Genomic DNA, 21,931 nt, shown 5'->3' on the forward strand with positions numbered 1-21,931 from the left:
TTTTAAAAATTAGACAACAAAGTCTGCAGTAAGCCCACTTCTGTTAAAAAAACACCAAGGACTCAAACTGATACTTATCATTTGAAGCTAGCAGTATATTGGTACCAATTTGTCAGTTCAGATAATACACAAAACATGTTTTATGCTAACCATAATTTACAACCCATATAAAAGGGGTGTGTACAAGATTTGCCTGGTATATCTAGCATTTGGAAGCAACCCAATCTGTTTTGGATTCACTCTGGGTCATTCCAATTCAGTTTGTTATTTGGATCCAAATCTGATTGGTTAAATCCAAAACTCTGTTTTGCCACATTGGATGGAAATTGCAGGCATCATCACCCTTTTAACTTGCCACAGAGGATGAAGCCTGCCATATTTCAGAAAGATGGTTCTAGCAGTTTTCCCAAGAGAGTTAGGCTTTATGATTTTAAGGTGGGAAAGTAGAAATCACACTTTCTCCCCTAGGTTTTTGTTTGGGGGGGGTAATCAGTTTGAAAATGGGGGACATGAGAGAGGTGTCCCTGGGTAAAAAACTTGCCAAAAGCTTTTTTAAACTTGTTTGTATTGACATTTGGATCATAATTGGGCTCCTGCTGGAAGGGTGGGATATAAATCAAATAATAAATAAATAAATAATTTTCTATGGAAGAGTTTTGTATTTCATTGATTAGTTATTATTATTTGTGTTTTATTGTGTGTGTGTGTGTGTGTGTGTGTACGTAAACCACCCTGGGATCTTGCTTAATGGCCATTTAAAAATTGAACAAGCTAAGGACATAGATGAAATGCTTAAAATAATGGGTCAACTCACTGCACATGTCTGACTCTGAATCACACTCATAGCAAAATGCAAATATTCAGATTGTAAACTTCTACCAGTAAATAATTCACTTATTTAAAAATATTTTGTTGTTAATTTCTTTAGAACATTGGAAGGAAAGAGTCTACATATTTCTGTAATCCCGTCTTTGCTTGCTTTCCAGAATGTGACTTTTACTACAGTCCAAAGAAAATACTTCAATGAAACTAAAGGCTTGGAATATATTGAACAGTTATGTACACCTGAATTCAGCACTGTTCTAATGGAAGTGCAGTCCAAGTATGTGTGTAATTGTCTTTTGATGTGCCATGTTGTTAGTAATTTCACTACTAACCAATTACAAGACTTTTAGTCTGTTTCGGGCAATGATCTAAGTATTTTAAAATACTTGTATCTATCAATATAAATAATAAATATTAATAAATATTTTAATATTTAATACATAGTATTTTGTATGCATATACATATTGTTGATAATAATTATTTGTTTTGACCCAATATATTGGGGTACTCAACATTTTATATTGGGTTGAATCCAAAGAAGCATGAGAAGAATTGCTGGCTTTTCCATCCCTCCCCCTCACCACAAACCCCCTGTGCCCCCTGAAAAACAACTCCTGAGGGCCAGGGACCCTCTGGATAGATACAGGATATAGCATGGAGTACCACAGTGAGAAGGCAAATCAGCAAGAATTGTGTTACCTTGCACCAATAAACCCTCCTTTCAAGAATATGTTTGGATCCGTGCCATTGTGTTATTTTCAGTGCTTCTATAATCATTTTCCCAACTGAAATTTCAGTTATCAACCAATTTTCCTTTGTTGCTGTTGTCTCTTATATTTCCTGTATCAAATAACTAGAGAGCAGGAAGAAGTACTTACGAGTTTTATCCAACTAAATCATTGTGTGTATGTGGAAGATTTCCTCAAGCACAACAGAACTTCCTCTCCCTCTCCTTGCTGTGCTCCCTCCCTGACTACTCTAGGAGTTCCCCCAACCCTTCAGAGCAGATTTGGGAGTGGTGTGGAGGTGGGGGGGGGAGAGGGAAGAGAAGTTCTGTTGCATTCACAAAACTTGTTCCACATGCGCAATGGTTTAGTTACATACAACACACTGCAATTCTGAATGCAGCAGCTTGGAATAAGTTCTGTTAGCTCAATAGAACCTTCTTCTGAATAACTGTAAGTTGGATTTATAGAAAGAAGGTGTCATATTAAGCAAAATTATATGGAAATAAGATTTATTTAAAGCTATCAGAAATACTTTTAGGTAAGTGTGTTTAAGATTACAGTGTTTAGCTGTTGTTTAGCTGCTCTAACAATATTGAACAGCCATTTATTTCAGTGTCGTTTATCTTGATGGAATGTCCTCAGGATAGAACTCTCTATCTAACTTTTAGTAATTATTTCACTTTACTTCCTGGATACCTGACATTGCTGTTTGATGTGTACTTTCTTCCAGCAGAGGGAGTACAGGTCAAAACTTTTGCTCCTGTTGAAAAAAGAACACTTACATAAAGTAGTATAACTTGTCCTGTGTTCCTATTCTTCTTTATTATTCAGTTGTAGCTTCAACTTTCTGCTCAGGTTCAGCAATTTTGCCTAAATAATTTCACTTCAGATTGTCAACTCCTACAGTGTTTGAATCACCACCAAGTACATTCTGCCTTTCCCTCTTTACATTAGATAATAGTGTCTATTTAATTATTACACGCTGTGTGTAGGCCAGATTCACTTTTCCAAATCTGTTGCTTTTTATTAGTTCTGAATCAGGCAGGTTTGGGTCCATTGTAAGAGATTCTAGACTGTGATCCACACATTTACAGGACATAGTTTAGGCATCTACCTTAGATGTATTTATTTCACTTTTAGTCCACCTTCCCTCAAGAAGTTCAGGGTGTCGTTTTAGCCTCTCAGCAAGACTTTGAGGTAAGAAAGGCTGTGTCAGTGGCTTGTCCAAGGTCATTCACTGAGTTGCATGTTTGAATGTGGATTTGAATTGTTTACCACATTTAAATTTATTATTCCTCCTAACTATAGTGCATTTCTAGAAGACTTCAAAGTTTCTGTGTCAGGACCGAAGGCCATTTGAGCAATGACTAAGTTATGTTTCCACCGGTCCCATTTCTGAGCCTAATACCATTGATTTTCTTTATTATGTCCTCATTGGTGGCAGATGGTTCTTGAATGTAATCAGACGTGTCGACAGGGAGATTGTGAGTCATTCCTATAGAGTAGGGAAACATGACAACTTTATCTGCAAAAAGGAAATTATTTTATATGGTGGACCATCTGCAATTTTCTTTGCTCTTCTGTCAATACATGAATTGCTTTGGGAAATGAGGCCATAGTTCATCTCATCCAGTATTCTGCTTCCAAACAGTAGCCAACCAGTTGCTTCTAAAAAATGAATGAGCAGGGTAGTTTGGAAATAGCTATCCCTCCCCGACCCTGCAGCATCTGGTTGTCACAGATTCATTTCCTTTAAAATAAAGAATACATGTTCCATTGCTGGTTGGTATCTGGTGAAATAAGCCTATTTTCCATAGGAGGACTGCCATCAAGCGGGTTATAGCTCCACCTATCGTCCGAAGGCAAGAATGTTTTTGAAGTCAAGACTAGGGGCGTCAGGCCCCTCCCACTCTCCAGTTCATTCTTGCCTTCGTCCGTGCAAGTTGGATATATAGCTTAGTGTCTAGATAAGTTTTTGTGTATTTGTGTGACAGGGTGTGGAGGTTTTGTGTGTGTATTCCACGTTATTTCCTTCCCTCTGTCTTTTACTTTAGAGTCTGTGGGACTGACTGTACTTTGTTTGTCTTTGTACTTAATGGGGATCCCCTTTTTGTCTATTTTTTCCCTCAGTCCCTAGCTATTTACTGGGAGACCGCGGCTGCGGTTCTCCCTTCCTAAAGCGGCAGACGCAGCCTTGTTACGGGAGCTTGCGGCTGCAGCTCCCTGCCTATCCGAACAGCGATTCTGGGAGACCGCGGCTGCGGTTCTCCCTTCCTCAGTCGGCGGACGCAGACTTAATCCAGGAGCTTGTGGCTGCAGCTCTCTGCCTTGCGCCGCCGCTCTTTTTTCAACTCGCCACCTATTTTCGCGGCAGCTCTCTTAGTTTTTTCTCCAGAGCCTGCGGCTGTGGCTCTTTTCTACTTTCAGTGTCCCTTTCTGGTTGGGCTGCCCCGCCTCTGCCGGCTTGTTCTGCAGCATTTTAAATCTCACCGCGACTGCCTTCGGAGCCTGCGGCTGCGGCTTCTTATTCCCCTCGCTTGCTGAGTCTGTCCCGTGGCTGTAGAGATCTGGCTCACTCTCTAAGCCGTGATTGCGCTTCTCAGCCCTGCGGCTCCAGAGCGTTTTTTGAGGCCGTTTTTTGAGCTCGCTGGTGCTCCCCTGTGACCGCCATTGCTTCTTCATCGCCCCAAGCCTTTCTGATTGGCCAATTTTCCCACTCTTTTCGTGGGTGCCATTTTGTTCCTCCCCCTTTTTCCCCGCCCTTTCTGTTTGGTCCTTTCCATAGTAAAGGATTCTGTTCTAGGCCTTTTCTGTCAGTTTCTGACTTTTCTGTCAGTTTCTGTGTGTATGCTGCAGAGCAGAACCTCTATAAGCCTGCTATAAGTTCTTCAACACAAACTGCTGCCTGAAGCTGACTATTGAAGCTGTTTCGTGTATCCAGCCTAGTTGGAACTGTACATTCTGCCCCATCCATGGCCGTGTGCAAAGCCTGTTTGGAACTGTGCATTCTGCCCCATCCGTGGCCATGTACCAAGGCTGTTTGAAATTGTACATTCTGCGTATACTCAGGCTGTCTGGAACTGTACATTCTGCCCCATCCGTGGCCTTGTACCAAGGCTGTTTGATCTGTACATTCTGCCCCATCCGTGGCCATGTACCAAGGCTGTTGATACTGTACATTCTGCCCCATCCGTGGCCGTGTACCAACGCTGTTGAAATTGTACATTCTGCCCCATCCGTGGCTGTGTACTTAGCCATCTGAGCCGGTGCATTCTGCCCCATCCATGGCCGTGTACTGAGCCTGTTCGGGTCTGTACATTCTGCCCCATCTGTGGCCGTGTACTGAACCCCCTAGAAAATATATGATGGCGGAACAGCCAGCGACAACTCAGGCAACCAAGCCGAAACAATCTAAGGCGGCCAAGCATAAGCACACCAAAGCGGTTGCCAAAACTAAACATCTATCCAGCCACAGCACAACGAAGCGGCCACGCTACGTCTCTGTTCCAGTTTCCGAGGGGGCGGCCCAGGAACAGTTAACAAATCTATTTCACTCTCCGACTGCATCCTCCTCCGAGGAGGACTTTGCTGGGTTTCCTGACCAACCAGCAGCCAGCCACCCTCCTCCCATATTACCACCTAGGGCTTATTCATCTTCACAGCCTGCTGAGCCGTCCATAACGTCGCCTCTACAAGCGCAACCATCTACCTCACCGGGGCTGCAGCTGTCTCATGAGTTCATATCACAACTACAAGACATGCTGTCGTTCTTCACTCAAACACAGTCACCGTCACAAGTCCCCGCCATTCCTCAGCGCAGTGTGGACCACTATGTACGCAATGAGGCAGATCCATCATGCTCTCCAAATCCTTTTGACATTGCCAGGGGCAGGTTTGTTGATGACGTTTCTTGTGGGGAGGAGTCACCATTTGCTGTGCAAGCCGAAGGAGACGAATGGAGTGATCAGTCGGAACATGAGGAGGATACATCTTATCGCCTGTTTGATGCCTTAGATTATCAGCCCCTTGCTCGCAGAGTATTGAACACCCTTGGTCTCCAATCTACACAACCTGCAGCTGCCGCTCCTGCTATTAAAGGGGCCAGGATCTTGAAATCCCCCACACCAGCAGAGCACTGCCTTCCTGTGCCAGATCCTATTGCTAAACTGGCCAAGGACGAATGGTCTCATCCATTACAAATATGCCGTTTTAACGCCCTTGCGGACAGACTTTACTCTTTGGCTCCGGACTTTACAAGCAGACTGGCCGTCCCTGGCATAGACGAGCCGATCTCCAGTCTAGTCTCTGGATCCCTTTTGCTGAGGGAAGGAGATTCACATTTAAAGGATGCCACTGAGCGGAGGCTGGACTTTGCCTTATGCAAGAATCATGAGGCCACCACTTTCTCCATGCGAGCCTCTGCATCAGCTTCCATCTTTTCCAGGGCAGCGATGATGTGGTTGGATGACCTCTTAGATGATCCTAATCCCGATCCTGTCTCTCTGAGGAGGTCACTGATGAAATTGCGCAAGACAGCGGCGTTTGTGGCTGATGCCACCTTGGACGCAAATCAGCTGGGAGCACGAGCTATGGCAGCTCAGGTAGTCGCTCGATGGACCCTCTGGCTTCGTCACTGGCAAGCGGACTCTACAGCCAGAGTTAATTTATCAAGGGCACCTTATTCCGGCTCATTACTCTTTGGAGAGGAAGCCCTAAAGGCAGTGCTTGTTGACCCCAAGGATGCTCGAAAGCCTGTCTTGGCCATTGTCAGGAACGTTGATCGCAGGCCTTTCAGAGGTTTCACCTCATACCGCACGACCCAGCCCTTTCGAGGAGCGCGGCCCGGGGGACGAGGCCGCGATTTCCGAACCTATGATTTCCGTTCCTCCAGGGGAGTCTGGAACAGACGTTTCCCAGGCAGAGGTCAGTACATTTAAGGTCTGCTGGCCTGTCTGATGCTGTTATTGACATTATCTTGGCCTCGAGACGACCATCCACCACCCGTATATATCAACATACTTGGGTGGCATTCTCCAGGTGGTGTCAGTCCCAGCACCTCAATCCTTCCCACGCCACAATACAACAGGTGCTGCAATTTCTTCATAGGGGCCTCCTGATGGGACTTAGACCCAACACCTTACGTAGACATGCGTCCACTCTGTCGTCCATTCTCTCAGTGTCCTCTGCTGGTGCTGCTATTGCCTCACACCTGTTCATCAAACGTTTTCTGAGGGGAACCGCGTTACGCTCACTGGCTGTAGTCCACCGTTTTTCCTCATGGAGTTTGTCGAAGGTCCTACAGGCTTTACAACGCCCTCCGTTCGAGCCCCTTAGGACTGTGCCTTTACGTCTGTTGTCATTCAAGGTCCTGTTCCTGATCGCGATCACCTCTGCGAGACGAGTTTTGGAACTGGGCACATTGTCTTCTGCCCGCCATCTCTGTGTCTTTCACATGGACTCTGTTGTGCTGAAGACTGATCCTTCCTTCCGTCCCAAGGTCAATTCAGTTTTCCATTGCAACCAGGACATTGTTCTTCCTTCATTTTGTCCGAATCCTACCCATCCTCTAGAGAAGGCTTGGCATTCATTGGATGTTCGGAGGGCTCTCAAGACCTACCTGTCTAGGACCCAGGATATACGACGAACTGAGTCTTTGTTTGTATCCTTTCATCCACGTTCTATGGGGCACAAAGTAGCTAATTCCACCTTATCCCGCTGGTTGCGTGCATGTATTACCTTAGCCTATGAGTCCCTTAAGCTTCCAGTTCCAGCTAGTATAACAGCTCATTCCACTAGGTCAGCAGCCACTACGGCTGCTTTTGCTACCAACGCTCCTGTTGCTGATATTTGCAGAGCTGCTGTTTGGTCTACCCCTCACTCGTTTATAAGGCATTACAAAATAGATCGTTATGCCTCTGCCGATGCCTCTTTTGGCAGACGAGTGTTGCAACAGGTTCTTAATGATGATTAGGATGTGGGTGGTCCCTCCCTGTTATGGGCTGCTTTGGTACATCCCACTTGATGGCAGTCCTCCTATGGAAAATGGACCATTGGTCTCACCTGAAGGGTGATTTTCATAGGAGGACTGCCATCACGACCCTCCCAGTTGGAGGATACCTAGATATTTTTTGGTTTTTTTTCATATATTCCTGTTACGCTATTATATTAGATTTACTAGTGAAGTCAAGACTGCTATTAATGTTATATCGCTACGTTAGAGTCATATTATTATGATTACTGCTATTGTGTTATGTCTTTGCTGGTAGGCCCGTTGGCCTTTTCTCCTGCATTTTTAGATATCTCTCTTTGGACTCGCTGTGAATGAACTGGAGAGTGGGAGGGGCCTGACGCCCCTAGTTTTGACTTCAAAAACATTTTTGCCTTCGGACGATAGGTGGAGCTATATCCCGCTTTATGGCAGTCCTTCTATGAAAATCACCCTTCAGGTGAGACCAATGGTCCATTCTCTATTTATCTAAACTTCTTAAAAAATCTGTCTGCGCTAGCTGCATGAGTTATATGTTAGCTATGTACTTTCTTTCATCTATGCTGAATCTGTTGCTGATCTGTTTAATTGGATGAGCCCTAATTCTAGAATGAGAGAGCAAAAGTGTCAAGTGTCCATACTTTCCATAATTTTTTTAAATGGCCACATCTGCACCAGATACATAAAGCACTATTACCCCACTTTTATCATGGGCCTCATGGAGATCAGTTGGCAGGATTGGAAGAATGGGGAGGGGGTTGTAGATGTTGGGGAAGGGTCTGGTGAGACCACAGAGGAAATGCTTCCTGAAACTCCTGTCAGCCCCTATGCCCAGTGGTTCTGTTAGTGTTTTTGATGGGGAAGGCCTCCGCAGGCCCCCCCCTTGCCTGCAGCAAAGAGTGAGGAAAGTAGTCTACCATCTTCGCTGGCACCTAGCGTAGACTTATTCTAGCCAGGCCTTAATGAATTTGCTGGACAATTTCAGAGAGATTGGGGGGGGTCTCTCACAGAGGGACCTGGTTGGCCACTGTGAGAACAGGATGCTGGACTAGATGGGCCACTGGCCTGATCCAGCAGGCTCTTCTTATGTTCTTATGTTATGTAGAGTCCCCAAGGTCACACAGACAGAAGAAGAGATGGTTACAAATTGAGAAATTATCCTCTTCTTGGAAGAAGTTCCTGCCTTGCTTCAAAGACTGGAAAGTGCTAGATTTAGCTTGTGCAAATAGAGTGCCTTCCCCCCTCTCTTTTCTTTGGAGTGTCTTGGGGTGAGAACTTCGTTGCAACAACTTTCCGTTGCTTCCACAGCCTAATTACACCTGCTGGTGTTCTTTATCCTGACTCATGCTGTATCGTAAAAGGACATTGCATTGTATATTAGTATGTGGGATGCATCTGACTATCCCTTTCATGTCCCATTTGTAGCCCCTTTTGGGGGTCTGAAAATGCACAAATGTAGAGCTACTATATTAGTTAGCTTCAGACTATGCACTATGAATTCTCAAGAGAGGTGATACATCCTTTGTTAGGTCACTTGCCACAAGACTAGAGTATAACTTACTCAGCAAGTATGCTTTTCCTTTGAAGTAGACAGGAGATGGTAAACAGTACTTGCTCATGTTTTGTCTACACACAACGTGAGGTCATGTCTCAGATAGTAAACAACTGGAGAGTATCCTGTGATGTAACGCCACCTATGGGCCCTTATTAGAGGTGACTTATGACAGTCAGCACTCTGGGTATAAAGACACAGCACAGAGACAGCAGACATTAACCATTGCACATCAGTAGTACAGACTCTGAAGGCCTAGGGAGGGCTGCTGGATTGGCTCATATGAGGCCCCCTTCCCTGTCAGAGAAGGGGGATTCTTCCACTCCAGTAGCTAGGTCTGGAAAAGTATCTCCTTAGAAGGATCTTAATGTAATGCTGAATATAATCTAGTATGTGAATAAAAGCCACATTAATAAGCACAGCTGGTGCCAAACCATATTACTTATCTGACTTCATCATAAAAGAACATCCCCCTGGCAAACGCAAGGGGGTGACAGAACACATGCCTAGTATGTTTTGATGCTACGTTCCTGTGCTAAACGTTGGAATAAAACTCTGTGCAAAACCCAGTCTTCAAGTCCTGAGTCTGCTTCTCTGTTCAGGAGCCAGGACAACTTTAAACAGTCATGATTTCCCTAAAAACCACCCTAGGAACTATAGCTTGTTAAGGGCACTGAGAGTTTTTAGGAGACCCCCCACACACATAGTTCCCTGGAAAGAAGGATTGATCGTTAAACTGCTATGGGAATTGTAGTTCTGTGAGAGGAATAGGGGTTTCCTAACAACTCTCATCACACTTAGCAATCTATATCCCCAGGATGCTTTGGGGGAAGCCATGACAATTTAAGGTGGTATGATAAGGTGCAGATGTGCTCAATGTCTTTCATCCTTTTCTCAGTTGTTTTAAAGTAAAAAGCCATCATCTCGCAAACTATTCCACAGTTATCTCACATTTCTTTAGTTTCTATGCAAACCAAGACTTTTAAAGTAGTGGCACCTGTACTTTGGAACACTGCTCCAGGCATTTTAGCATGTGTTTTTAAATTGTTTTTAAATGTTTTTAAATTTGTATATTTGTTTTTAATGTTTTTAATTGCTGTAAACTGCCCAGAGAGCTTCGGCCATGGGCGGTATACAAATGTAATAAATAATAATAATAATAATTTCATCAAACAGAAAATGTTAGTCTCCTTGGGCTGTATCTAATGAAGTTACTGTGCAAGCTGAACTACTTCTGCTTATGCAAAAAACTTGCCCTACCACCACATATCCCCTGCATTCACACAATCTGCTCTGGGTGCTCTTCAGTCCTCCAGAACAGATTTGGGGCATTACTGGGGTTGTACAGGGGAAAGAGTAGGAGAGGAAGTTCCACTGAACAAAAGGGAGTTATTGCATTCATGCAGTAACTTCATTGGATTCAATTCTTAATTATTTTTACTATTGTTATCTGTACTTTATCCATTTCTATGATCTTTTTAATGTGGGTTGTTAAAAGTCTTGTAGAAGTACTTCTCTACATCCTATCTACTTTAGCTCAGCTACCATAATCTCAAGGTAATGGGCCAGTGCTAGGAATCAGATCTCATTGCACTAAGGATGTATTCACAGAGTACATATTTTGCTTAGTGGATAAGAGAATAAGGGGAACTGGGAAGCTCCAAGTACAAACCTTGATAAGTCATTAACTTTTTGGGTGACCTTAGGCAAGCCACCATTTCTCAGCCACACCACTACCACCCATCTGTAATTTGTAATTACTGTAATTATATTGGTTTTCCTGATAGGGCTGTTGTAAGGATAAGTGAAATGTTTGTGAAGTGCCTTCAGCATTTATGAAACAACTATACAAAAGTTGAGCTTTATCTGCCTGACAAATAATTTTCAAAACACTGTCCATCTCCACCAACTAGGTTTCTACCTGCTGATCTTTTATATTGACCATTATTGATTAGAGTTTATTTCATTAGGTTTACTAGGAGTTTCTTTAAGTAAGCTGCTTAAGTGCTTCTAATCTAGTCTTTTTTCTGATGGATACATTTGTTAGGGAGGTAGAAGAAATGACAAAATTTTCCAGCTCTAATTCCCACAGAATATGTATGTTCTTCAAACCTTGTCTATCATAATCTTCAAAACTATGTTTACATTTTAAATCAGTAAGGTTATTCTTACTTTTATTTCCCCTAGACCAGTGTTTCCAACACAAAGTACTAATTGATTTAAAATATTTGTATCACTCCCTTTCAACTTCTGTTATCAGAGTAGCTTACAAATTGATTTAAAACAGCCTAAATTAAACAGTAATACAATAAAGAGGACAAACATAACTCTCAAAACATTTTGTTAGTCATTTAGATATCATCAAAAGCCTGGGTAAACAGATCTGGCTGAAGGGCAGGGTACAAATGTTCTATCCTCATAGTTTATTTAGTGGAGGGAGTTCTAGAAACAAGGTGCCACCACAGATGAGGCCTTGTCCCTGATAACCAAGCACCTTACTTCTGATTCTGAAGGTGACAAAACGCAGAAGTGAGCCTTGAAGAAGATCTTAACAGCCACAGATGTATATGGGAGCAGCCAGTCCTTCAGATATTTTGTGTTGTTTACTATCTTTTAAAGAGGGGCATTGGAGCGTTCACCTTACAAGTGGCAATATCAGATTTTTGAGTGTTCTATGGAAGGCTTACAGAGCAATCCAGCTCGGGAAGCCAGCATAAATTGTGCTGCAGTAAGAGAAGCCGGCATAAAGTTCCGCCACATCCAAGTGCCATTCAGGAGCCTCTGGACTGGCTGAACGCTGGCTCAGCCATGAGCTGTGTGCAGGGACCAGAAAGTAAAAGCTTCCTTTCCCAAATACCCCTGCTGGGGAGTAAGTCTTGTCCATTGACTTCTATTGCAATTATTTTCTTAGACTAACATTTTTCCTGGCATAATGTTTGCCTGGATTGGGACCTGCAGGAGTGCTCTAACACGAGTTGCATGTGGCCTAAGTTTCCTTATCTTGGCACCTCCCCTAGCACATCCCTGACACTGGCTTACACCAGCTCCACTTGTGCCAATCTTGGCTGAGCTGGCTTGGTCCTGGCTGATCCAGGCTGAGGAACTTACACCAGCATAGCCCAGCTGAGCTGGGATCCAGTTGGCTCAGCTGAAGATCTGCAACATCCAACTGCCCTCAGTCCAGCATAAATGCAAGTTGGATTGTGCCCTTACTCTAGCTCACCCCAGCTAATATTTTCAGGGATTCTACCTACAAATCTGGGTAAGGCAGAAGTCTTCAAAGCCTATGTATGTGCTATTTTATTTTTGTTCATTTTGTCTTATGATTTTATAGGTATTACTGCCTGGCAGCTGTTGCAGCTGTGCTGAAGTATGTTGAGTTCATTCAAAATTCAGTTTATGCACCTAAATCACTTAAAATTAGTTTCCATGGAAGTGAACAAACAGCAATGATTGATTCAACATCAGCCCTAAATCTTGAATTAATAACTAACAATAGGAATCCTAGGTAAGATGTTTTGCTTCACAGTTCTGAGCTATGGAGAAAGGAGAGAAAGGAATTTTATATGTCCACTATATAATACACTGGTGGATATTAATGCATATCTAGTCTTAAAAATAAAGTTGGTGCTCTGTCTTCACTGGAAGATAGAGGGTGGATCCCTGTGCCTGATCTAACTTTCTCAGTAGGGGAGTCTGAGGAAATGAGAAAATAGTGGTGACAAAGAGACAATGGGCCTTATTGACAAATTAAAAATGAGCAAATCAGTGAATCTAGATGGCATTCATCTTGAGAGTTCTTAAAGAAGTCAAATGTGAAACTACATATCTTCTAACAAAAATGTGTAAATCGTCCCTAAGATTGGTTACTGTATCTGAAGACTGGAAAGTGGCCAATGTAACACTAGTTATTAAAAAGAGATCCAGAAGTGTTCTAGGAAATTATAGGCTGGTTAGCTTAATGTTTGGTGCAGAATATTACTAAAGGTAGAATTATAAGTTGTAGAAAAGAGCAAGTCTTGCTGAAGAAGAACCAGCATGGCTTCTGCAAAAAAGGTAAGTCCTGTCTGTCTAGCCTTTCAGAGGTCTTTGAGAATGCCAGTAAGCATGTGGATAGGGTGATCCAGTAGACTTGGTGCATCTGGGCTTTCAGAAGCTTTTGATAAAGTCATCACCAAAAACTGAGTAAGTTTAGTAGTCATGAGATAAAAGGACAAGTCTTATCAGTAACTGGTTCAAGACAAGAAAGTAGAGTGGACAGTTATAGCAATGAAGAGATAAATGTGCTTGGATGTGGTTTCTGATGAATTATATACTGCAGAGAGAGCCAGTGTGGCATAGTGGTTAAGGCAGCCTTTCCCAACCAGTGTGCCTCCAGATGTTGTTGGACCACAATTCCCATCTTTCCTGACCATTGGCAATACTTGCTGAGGCTGATGGGAGTTGTGTCCAACAACATCTGGAGGCACACTGGTTGGGAAAGGCTGGGTTAAGGTGTTGGACTATGACCTGGGAGACCAGATTCAAATCCCCACACAGCCATGAAGCTCACTGGGTGACCTTGGGCCAGTCACTGCCTCTCAGCCTCATGAAAACCCTATTCATAGGGTCACCATAAGTCGGAATTGACTTGAAGGCAGTACATTTACATTTTTATATACTGCAGATTGGTGATATGTGCATCTTGTTTTCTAATAAACCTGTGAAGTGCAAATTAGATTTCAGTACTGAAAGCTAAGTTATATTTTCTTAATAATGTGTTTTTTAAATGTATATTTCGTCTTCCAACCAGTACATCATATACAGTAAATACTATTCTAAATATACAAATACTTTTAACATTTATAATTAAGATAATTATTATTGGGCCAAACTACATGTGATAAACAGTTCCATGATTCTTCCTCCCCCCAATTTTTAAAAAGCAGTTATGGCAGGCTATACATCAAGAGTAGAGAACAAGTGTGGAACCAGGATAGCCTCCCGTGGCTCCTTTTTTTTCCTTTTCAAAAAAATGTCAGAAGAATCATGGAACTACTTGTCACATGTAATTTGACCCTTAGAATACTATTTTATTAGTGTTGTGTTGGGATAATTGTGACTGTATGCAAACATTGCTTCAAAACCATAGAGACGTTTGTCCACTTGATAAATTTTAGTCACTTTCGGCTTATCACCACAAGCACCACTACTATTGCTGCTACTGTTTAACGTATGTACATTTAGTCCCAGTGTTTTTGACAGAGTGGTGGTGAAACCAGGTGAATTAATGTAAGGCCTGGTTAGGACCACTGTTGCCTTTGAACAGGAACTTTGTTATGTATAGCATGAGGAATAGGAGGGGAAAGGCATAAGGGTGGTTGAACAGAAAATAGGGATGTTTCATAATGCTTGGCTTATTGCTGTTTAGATGTATTGTCTCTAACCATCATGACTATAGCAATGGCTGAATATGAGACACAATTCAGCAGACCTGAGGAAACTCTTTTAGGTTTGTTTCTGTGATATATAAAGTGGAGGGCTCTTGGTACACACAGTTGGAGAACGTATTTCCACACATTCCCCCAATTTGGTTGATTTTATTGCACAATATTCACTATGGATCCTAGTTGGATGCTTGCTATAGAAACAGGAAGTAATTTTTAAAATCAGGAATCTTGACTGGCTATGAGGTCCTTTTACATTTGTTTTTGTTTTTTGCCTTGTTCATAGCAATCTTACCAGGCTTTGGCATGTACTGTTCTGTTCATGCTATTGCAAGAAACTGGCAAGTTTATATCTGACAGGGAGCCCACCATAGATGGTTCAGATATGGTGGGAAACATGAATCACAAATGGTGAGGCTCCTTAAGAGGACTTTAGGCCCAACTATTTGTGAGAAGAAGCATGCTTCCAAAGGGCTGGCTAATAACAGTTAGTGATCAATATCAGCCTTTGCCTGGTGCTCACTTGGGTATGTAGTCTCTACCCTCCAGTTGCCAGACTGGTGTTTGTACTTAAGTTGCAGCTGTTTCCATCCCTGTTTTCTGTGTTAATTTCTTCCTTCCCACTCCCATTACAGACACAAATTGTAAGCGTGATACTAGATTCAGTATATTCTTATGAAGTCAGTTCTTTTTTTGCTTGAAAGAGCATAGAATTCTTATGTTCTTCATAACATCTGTACAAATGAATAGTTAAAATTTCTCTCACATGTTCATTTGTTCTAATCACAATACTGTCATTTGGCACTGTCTGAGTAAATTACTTCCTTTTCACTGAGAAATAAAATTTATTGTTCTGAAGAAAACGTTTGATGTATTTAAGTCACACACATAAGCAAAATATGTGGCTTAGATCTTCAACAAATCCATATCTAGATGCTGAAACTGATTTAATATGTTATATACTTGTTGCATAATAATTGCCTGTATTCTGTCTTGTGCTAATACCCTTCTCCTTGGGCAAATAAAGAGGAGGTTTGGATTAGCTCCCCATAGGCCTCGTGTATAATCTTCCTCCTACTCCAACAAAGCTGCTTCAGTGCTGGGTGTGCTATGATGTGAAAGGTCACTCACTGCAGACTCAATGCTTTCTTGTACATAACATCTATTCCTGGACCTCAAATTTCAAACTCTTTCCCCTGATGAAAGGATCCTATACAAACAGAGATGGTTATTAGATGTTTCCAGAACTATTCCCAGATGAGTAGTTGAGCATTGCTTTTCTGTACTTAGAAGGGGAGTGCAGAGTTCCCACACAACACATGCTGAAATTTTAAACTCGTTTATTAGAAAGTAAATCCTGTTGACCATGGATTTACTTCCAAGTAAACATGCATAGCATTGTGCTTTTAATACAGTCCTATATTATCCAGCTATGCTTTCCCCCTGGGTCTTCTGTAATGTTTACTCTCATGTAAGTCCCATTCACTAAAGATTTTTTCAATGTTCATTAAAAGTTTCTGGATTGCAGATCCTACATGTTTTATTTCATTTCTACCGAATACTATTTCATTATAAAAATGAATAGCAAAAAAGAGGGGAAATCAATATTTAAATTTTCTTCCCTTCTCTAGGAATAGAAACTGACACAGAGGCAATTAACAGAGCAGTTCTATACATGTATACTCAAAAGTAAATCCCACTGAGTCGGGGGGGGACAATACAGAAAAAACAGACTGCAATGATTTGACAGTGTTGTCTTCTGGATTTGCCATAAAAAATGAGTGAACAAAGGAAGGCAATTCCAGAAGAAAGGGCTAGTGTGGAAACAAATCAAGGTGACATGTAGGATAGTCACTGTATGGCCAGCAAAACAGCAAAATTCTTTTCATGGAGGTGGCATGGCAGGGGGAAGGTTATATAACTCCAGTGGGAGCTGCCTCACACCTTGCTCTCCACATATGGATGGCGCAGGAGTGCAGCTTTGGACCGTGGTATTTGTGTATATTAACAGTTATGGAAATAGATTTGTATAATAATATGCATATTTAAATAGTACATGTTTTCATGAGGTTTTTTTTCCAACTGTGCTGTTTTTCAAAGGAATGGTCACACTCTTTTGGGTGTTCTAAATTATACTAAAACACCAGGGGGAAGCCGAAGACTTAGGTCTAATATTCTAGAGCCTTTGATTGATGCTGATACCATTAACATAAGATTGGATTCTATTCAAGAGCTACTTCAGGATGAAGAACTCTTTTTTGGTCTTCAGTCAGGTAATCAAATATTGCTGTATAGAATGGGTGATATTTTTCCTGTAATAAATAGTTGGTCAGAGTATCATATTTCTATTCTTAGCTTTTGAGCAGGATTAATATTGTCATTACTTCAGCCTTTGTTTGTTACTATAATTTAGGTCAAGTGCAAGAGATTATGAGTGGATTGCAGTATGTTTTTAAAAATAACTTTAATAGAGGTGTAAGAAATCTCCAAATTTGATTGGAACAATGGGGCTTAGGGGAAAGGAGTGTTTTAACTATTTTCTCCTGTACCACATACCCAAGCTAGCTACCAAAGCTGCTATTAGTGGCAAACAAGGTAAATTCAGGTACCACTGACATTCCTGTATTACCCCCCCCCCAACACCAGGCTAATGCAGTTTTGGGGAATAATTCAGATTGATGAAACAGTACTGTATGAGGAAACAGCTCCCCCCAATTTTGCTGCTCTGATAAGATTTAGAGTTCGTTGAATTAAAATAATATTTTGATACATAATCTAACATTTTTGGCTATGTTGATTTTAGATTTAAAGGAGTTTAGCCCTATTGATATTAATGGGATTAAATCCCAGCAATTTGGTTTATCTGGGCTGTGGATTGACCTGAATGATTGCTTGATTTCTGGGTTGTTGTTGTTGTTTTAGTTATTTCAAGATTCCTGGACACTGAACAACTACTTTCAGTTTTAGTTCAAATTCCAAAGCAGAATACGGTATGTTTATAATTAGTTTTACTTCATAAATGGTGAATAACTGTCACTTATCTTTCCTTTTATTACTGCCCACTTCTATGTTTAGTGCAGAGAAACCTGGCCTCTTATATATGTATGCTCAGTTTACAACTGACAGCACTGAATGAGTATTTTGCCTTTTAAATTTTAGCATTTTCATAACAGCATACAAATCAGATTAAAATCTTTTTTGGATTTTTAGAAGTTGGCAAGTATAGGGTATTAAAGGCATAATCCAACTGCTATTCACTCCGAGCTAAGGTGAGTTGGATATGGTGAACCACTGGCTGACCCAGCTGGGTCCGGGTCAGCTGGGCTGCACTGGCATAAGCCCCTCATCCTGGCTGACCTGGGATGCAGCCAGAGGTCTGCTGGGAAAATCCAGCCTGGCGGAGGGGAGCCAGTGGAAGGCCTGCAAAAGGGGCATTCGGGGGGAGGTGTTGGAGGAGGGGCTGAGGGGGGGAATTTCACGATCTCCAGGTCCCATTCAGCATCCTCCTGCAGCCCTTCATTGCAGCAACTGGTACGCCGGGAAAGGGTGGTGGTGGAAAGAAACATGTGTTTTCTTTCCTTCCACTGCACCTTGCTGGCACAGCCAGCATCCTCCCCTCTAAGAGGCCTCTGAGTGGCAGCTGGATGTGGCAGCCCCTTCTGCCAGCTCCACCTGCACCGGCTTTGCTCCCACCAGGCTCTAGCAAGTTGGATTGCTCCCTAAATATATTTTTAACCTTTGTTAATTCATTTTGGAAAATTTTAAACTTGACATGCATTATTATTATAATATTTTAAAAAAATGTTTTTAACATTGTTTTGTTTTAATGTATTTTAAGATTTGTCTTTATGAAATCTTAAAGTGTTTTTAGCATTTTTGTTTGCCGCCCTGGGCTCCTGCTGGGAGGAAGGGCAGAATATAAATCAAATAATAATAATAATATAATATAATAATAATAATAAATTCACACAATTTAATGAAATTTATCTGTGCTTAATTTTCACTGAATTACACTTGTTCTAGGAAATCAAATTATTTTTGTTTGATATTTGTTGGTTATCAGTAGGCAGATGGTAATCTCAAAAATAATAATTTCCTAAGTCGGGCTACAGCTAATAGCTGTTACTACTATCTGTGACCTCTACAAAGCTTAGCAAAAATTCAGATGGAGTAAAGTTTTAAAATAATGACTGAATAAAATTGCATAGATGATAAAAAGATGAAAGGTCAAATAATTCCCTATAAAACACATAAAACACTTTAATTTGAATAAAGTACCAGTAATACACAGGTCCTACAAGATCACATCACAAAACAGATAAAAAGAAAAGGGTGCCTTCATCCATCCAAAAGGGAGGCAAAATGCTGGATTCCAGATACAAAAATGTGGCTACTGAATAAATGCTGTGGGGAGATGGGGATTCTTTCTGCCTGTGTATCCTAGGTAGAGTAGTGAAGTGTTGTACATTTAATTGTTTCATTGTTTTGTAATTTTGCATCTTATGACACTTTAATTTTGGCAGAAGTAACTTACTTTCCATTTAGCAACAAGTATACTGCCAGCTTACAAAATTCAGAAGTGGCTTTCAGGGTGGGGTGGAACCACTACACTAGCTTCCCAACAGATGGGGCAGGGGAGAGGTGGCAGGAAGGTCAGCATGGTGCAGATGGTGCTGGATTGACTCTGCTAGTGCATTTGCACAAACAACACTGACCTCCCCACTGCCATGCCCCTGTCTCTGCCGGTAAGCAACAGCCGGCAAACTAGCATGGTGGCTTCACCCCAACTGGCAAACTGCTTCTAAAGCTGTCTAGTATGTTGCTTCCAAAATGGAAAGGTGGGATTTAAATAATGTAAGTATTGGAATAAATAGTGCATTGTGAATATTTTTGAATTACAGTAGGGCCCCGCTTTACGGCACTTCGCTAATGCGGCGGTCTCAGTTAGATGCAATTAGACTAAATCCCCACTCATACGGCGCTTGTTCTGCTTTTACGGCAGTTTTCAGGCGTTGTGCACCATACTATTCAATGAGTTCTGCTTTTTGGCAGTTTTCACTTTTCTGTGGGGGTCCGGAACGTAACCCACCGTATGAGTGGGGCCCTCCTGTACACATTTTCTGAAGACATCGAGGTAAGTCCACTATGCACCGAGCAATTCTTAAGGACAGGAATACACTCATTATTTGCTTATCTCTACATATATGCCAGTGAGACAGAATACAAGAGGTCCACAGGATAAAACTAGGACTCACAGATCAACCTTTACCCATTACTAGAGGCAGCCCCATTACTGAACCATTAAAGCCTGCACTTTGTTATATTATGCTGATTGACAATTATTCATGTCTGCTTAGAACTACAGATGGTACTAGGTTTACATGACACTAAAACTAAATTTCTGCATAGAGCATTTCTAGTACATTACTAGAAATAACTTGGAGGTCCACAAGAAATTCCCCCTTTCTCCATAGCACCATAGAATAAGACTGTTAAGCTCTGACTGCCAAGGTGTTGGGGTTGATGCACCAGGAAGGTGCTAATCTAGACCCAAACCTTAGTAATATTATGGTGTGTTTTTGTGTTTATTTTTTCCCTACCCACGGTGTATGAAAGAGGTTCCTATTTCACTTAAAAAACGGATAGTTTCAATATTAGAGGAGATGATGACGATGTTTCTGATCATTCTGCATACAGTGGGTGACAATTGAATCATAAGCAACAATTATATTCAGCACATTATGTTAATCAAACAATAATATGATGATAAAGTATACACCTCCTCTGCTTTCTAACAGGTTAATGCATCTGAATCGAAGATAACAAATTTAATTTATCTGAAGCATACCCTGGAACTTGTAGAACCTTTGAAGGTATTATATCCTGAAGCACTATATTAAATGCCAGTTGCTATTATCATTAAGCTGGCCCTAGGGTCCTCTTGTAGTGGAAACCAGGTCCCTTACTCTGTGTGCCACTATGTTAGTTTGCCAGATGAATGAACTGTGTGCTTGCCATCTGTTGCATTTCAGCATCATAGATGGCCAAAGGGTGGTATTGTAGCTCAGCTAGGCATCTGGTAACAAAGGGCCAGTAGGGTTCTACCTAGTGCTGAAAGGCTGCTGACTGGCATTATTCCTCAGTCTGAACAGCTGATTACCCAGGCTGCCTGCCCCTGTATATTTACGTGTGCACTTTGTGCTGATCTCCAGACCACTGGCCTGACAATTGCGTGCTTTAAAAAGATGGGTGGATCTCATGTTGGAGTCTACTCTGTGCTGGCAATCTGCAAAGAGATCTAGCACGGTATTATTGTTATTATTTGCCCTTACTGACAAAGGAGCCCAGGGCATTAGGCAAGAAGCAATAAAACAATAAAAGTCTTAAAAAACACTGTTAGCTGGTGATGAGACTTTTATATCTCCCCCCTCCCCAAATAATTACCTTGTGCCATCAGAGGCCTGCTGTGATGCAAGGTGTTTTGCAGAGGAAATCACTCACATCTGTTCTAACTTAGATTCCACTTTAGAAGCAGTACAAATGCAGAATGTGTTTAAGGAATAACCTTATCACTATTACTTAGATTACTTTCAGTTGTAGTTTGAGGAAATGGAAAGGGTTCATGGAGCAGTTTGGTCCATGACCTGTATGCTTGACCCTTGTCCATCATGGTTAATTACATTTTGTTGGGAAGAAATGACTACCTAGGTTGTGGAAATAATTCTCCTTGAGAGAGGGGATGGCCCCACATTTCTTAAAGGAAATAGTCATTGATCATTACTGAAGAAAGCCACACTTGTCCCAGAAGTTCTTAACAGTTATCATCTGATGACCAGTGTTCCCTTTTGGGGCAAGGTTCTTGAGCATTCCTTGATGAATCTGATTATCTACAGTCTAGATCAGCCTTTCCCAACCAGTGTGCCTCCAGATGTTGTTGGATCACAACTCCCATCAGCCTCAGCCAGCATTGCCAATGGCTGAGGCTGATGGGAGCTGTGGTCCAACAACATCTGGAGGCACACTGGTTGGGAAAGGCTGGTCTAGATTCTGGATGCATTTTAATCCATATTCCTGCCTGGCTTTGGGACTAAAACAGCATTGATTACCCTCATGACTGACCTTTTCTGGAGAGCAACAGAGGTAGTGTGCTTGTTTTTTCTTTGGACCTCTCAGTGCTTTTGATATTATCGACCATGGCGGCCAAAATGAGAATTGGGGTATCATACCAGTAGTTGGCTAGCCAGTTTCCAAAGGTGTTTACTGGGGGATTGCTACTTAGCTCTGTGACGTTTATACATTGGGGTCACAAAGAGTTTCATCTTGTCCCGTATACTGTTTAACATTGCATGAAACCACTGAGAGAGGATGTCCAGAGTTTTTGAGTGAAATGGCATCAGTATACTGTTGACACAC

The 21,931-nt window shown here is 41.8% G+C and overlaps 1 protein-coding gene across 1 annotated transcript in view; it reads left to right on the top strand.

The window, feature by feature from the left end:
* Positions 1-21,931, top strand: part of MSH4 (mutS homolog 4) — a 76,774-nt gene that overhangs the window by 15,152 nt on the left and 39,691 nt on the right. Inside the window, exons 5-9 of the mRNA XM_061630514.1 lie at positions 987-1,102; positions 12,427-12,600; positions 16,619-16,791; positions 17,441-17,508; positions 20,317-20,391. Of these exons, the coding sequence (XP_061486498.1) occupies positions 987-1,102; positions 12,427-12,600; positions 16,619-16,791; positions 17,441-17,508; positions 20,317-20,391 (606 nt within the window). The remainder of the gene's footprint in view (positions 1-986; positions 1,103-12,426; positions 12,601-16,618; positions 16,792-17,440; positions 17,509-20,316; positions 20,392-21,931) is intronic.

The sequence above is a fragment of the Rhineura floridana genome, chromosome 6, assembly GCF_030035675.1.
Source record: "Rhineura floridana isolate rRhiFlo1 chromosome 6, rRhiFlo1.hap2, whole genome shotgun sequence".
Taxonomy (NCBI): domain Eukaryota; kingdom Metazoa; phylum Chordata; class Lepidosauria; order Squamata; family Rhineuridae; genus Rhineura; species Rhineura floridana.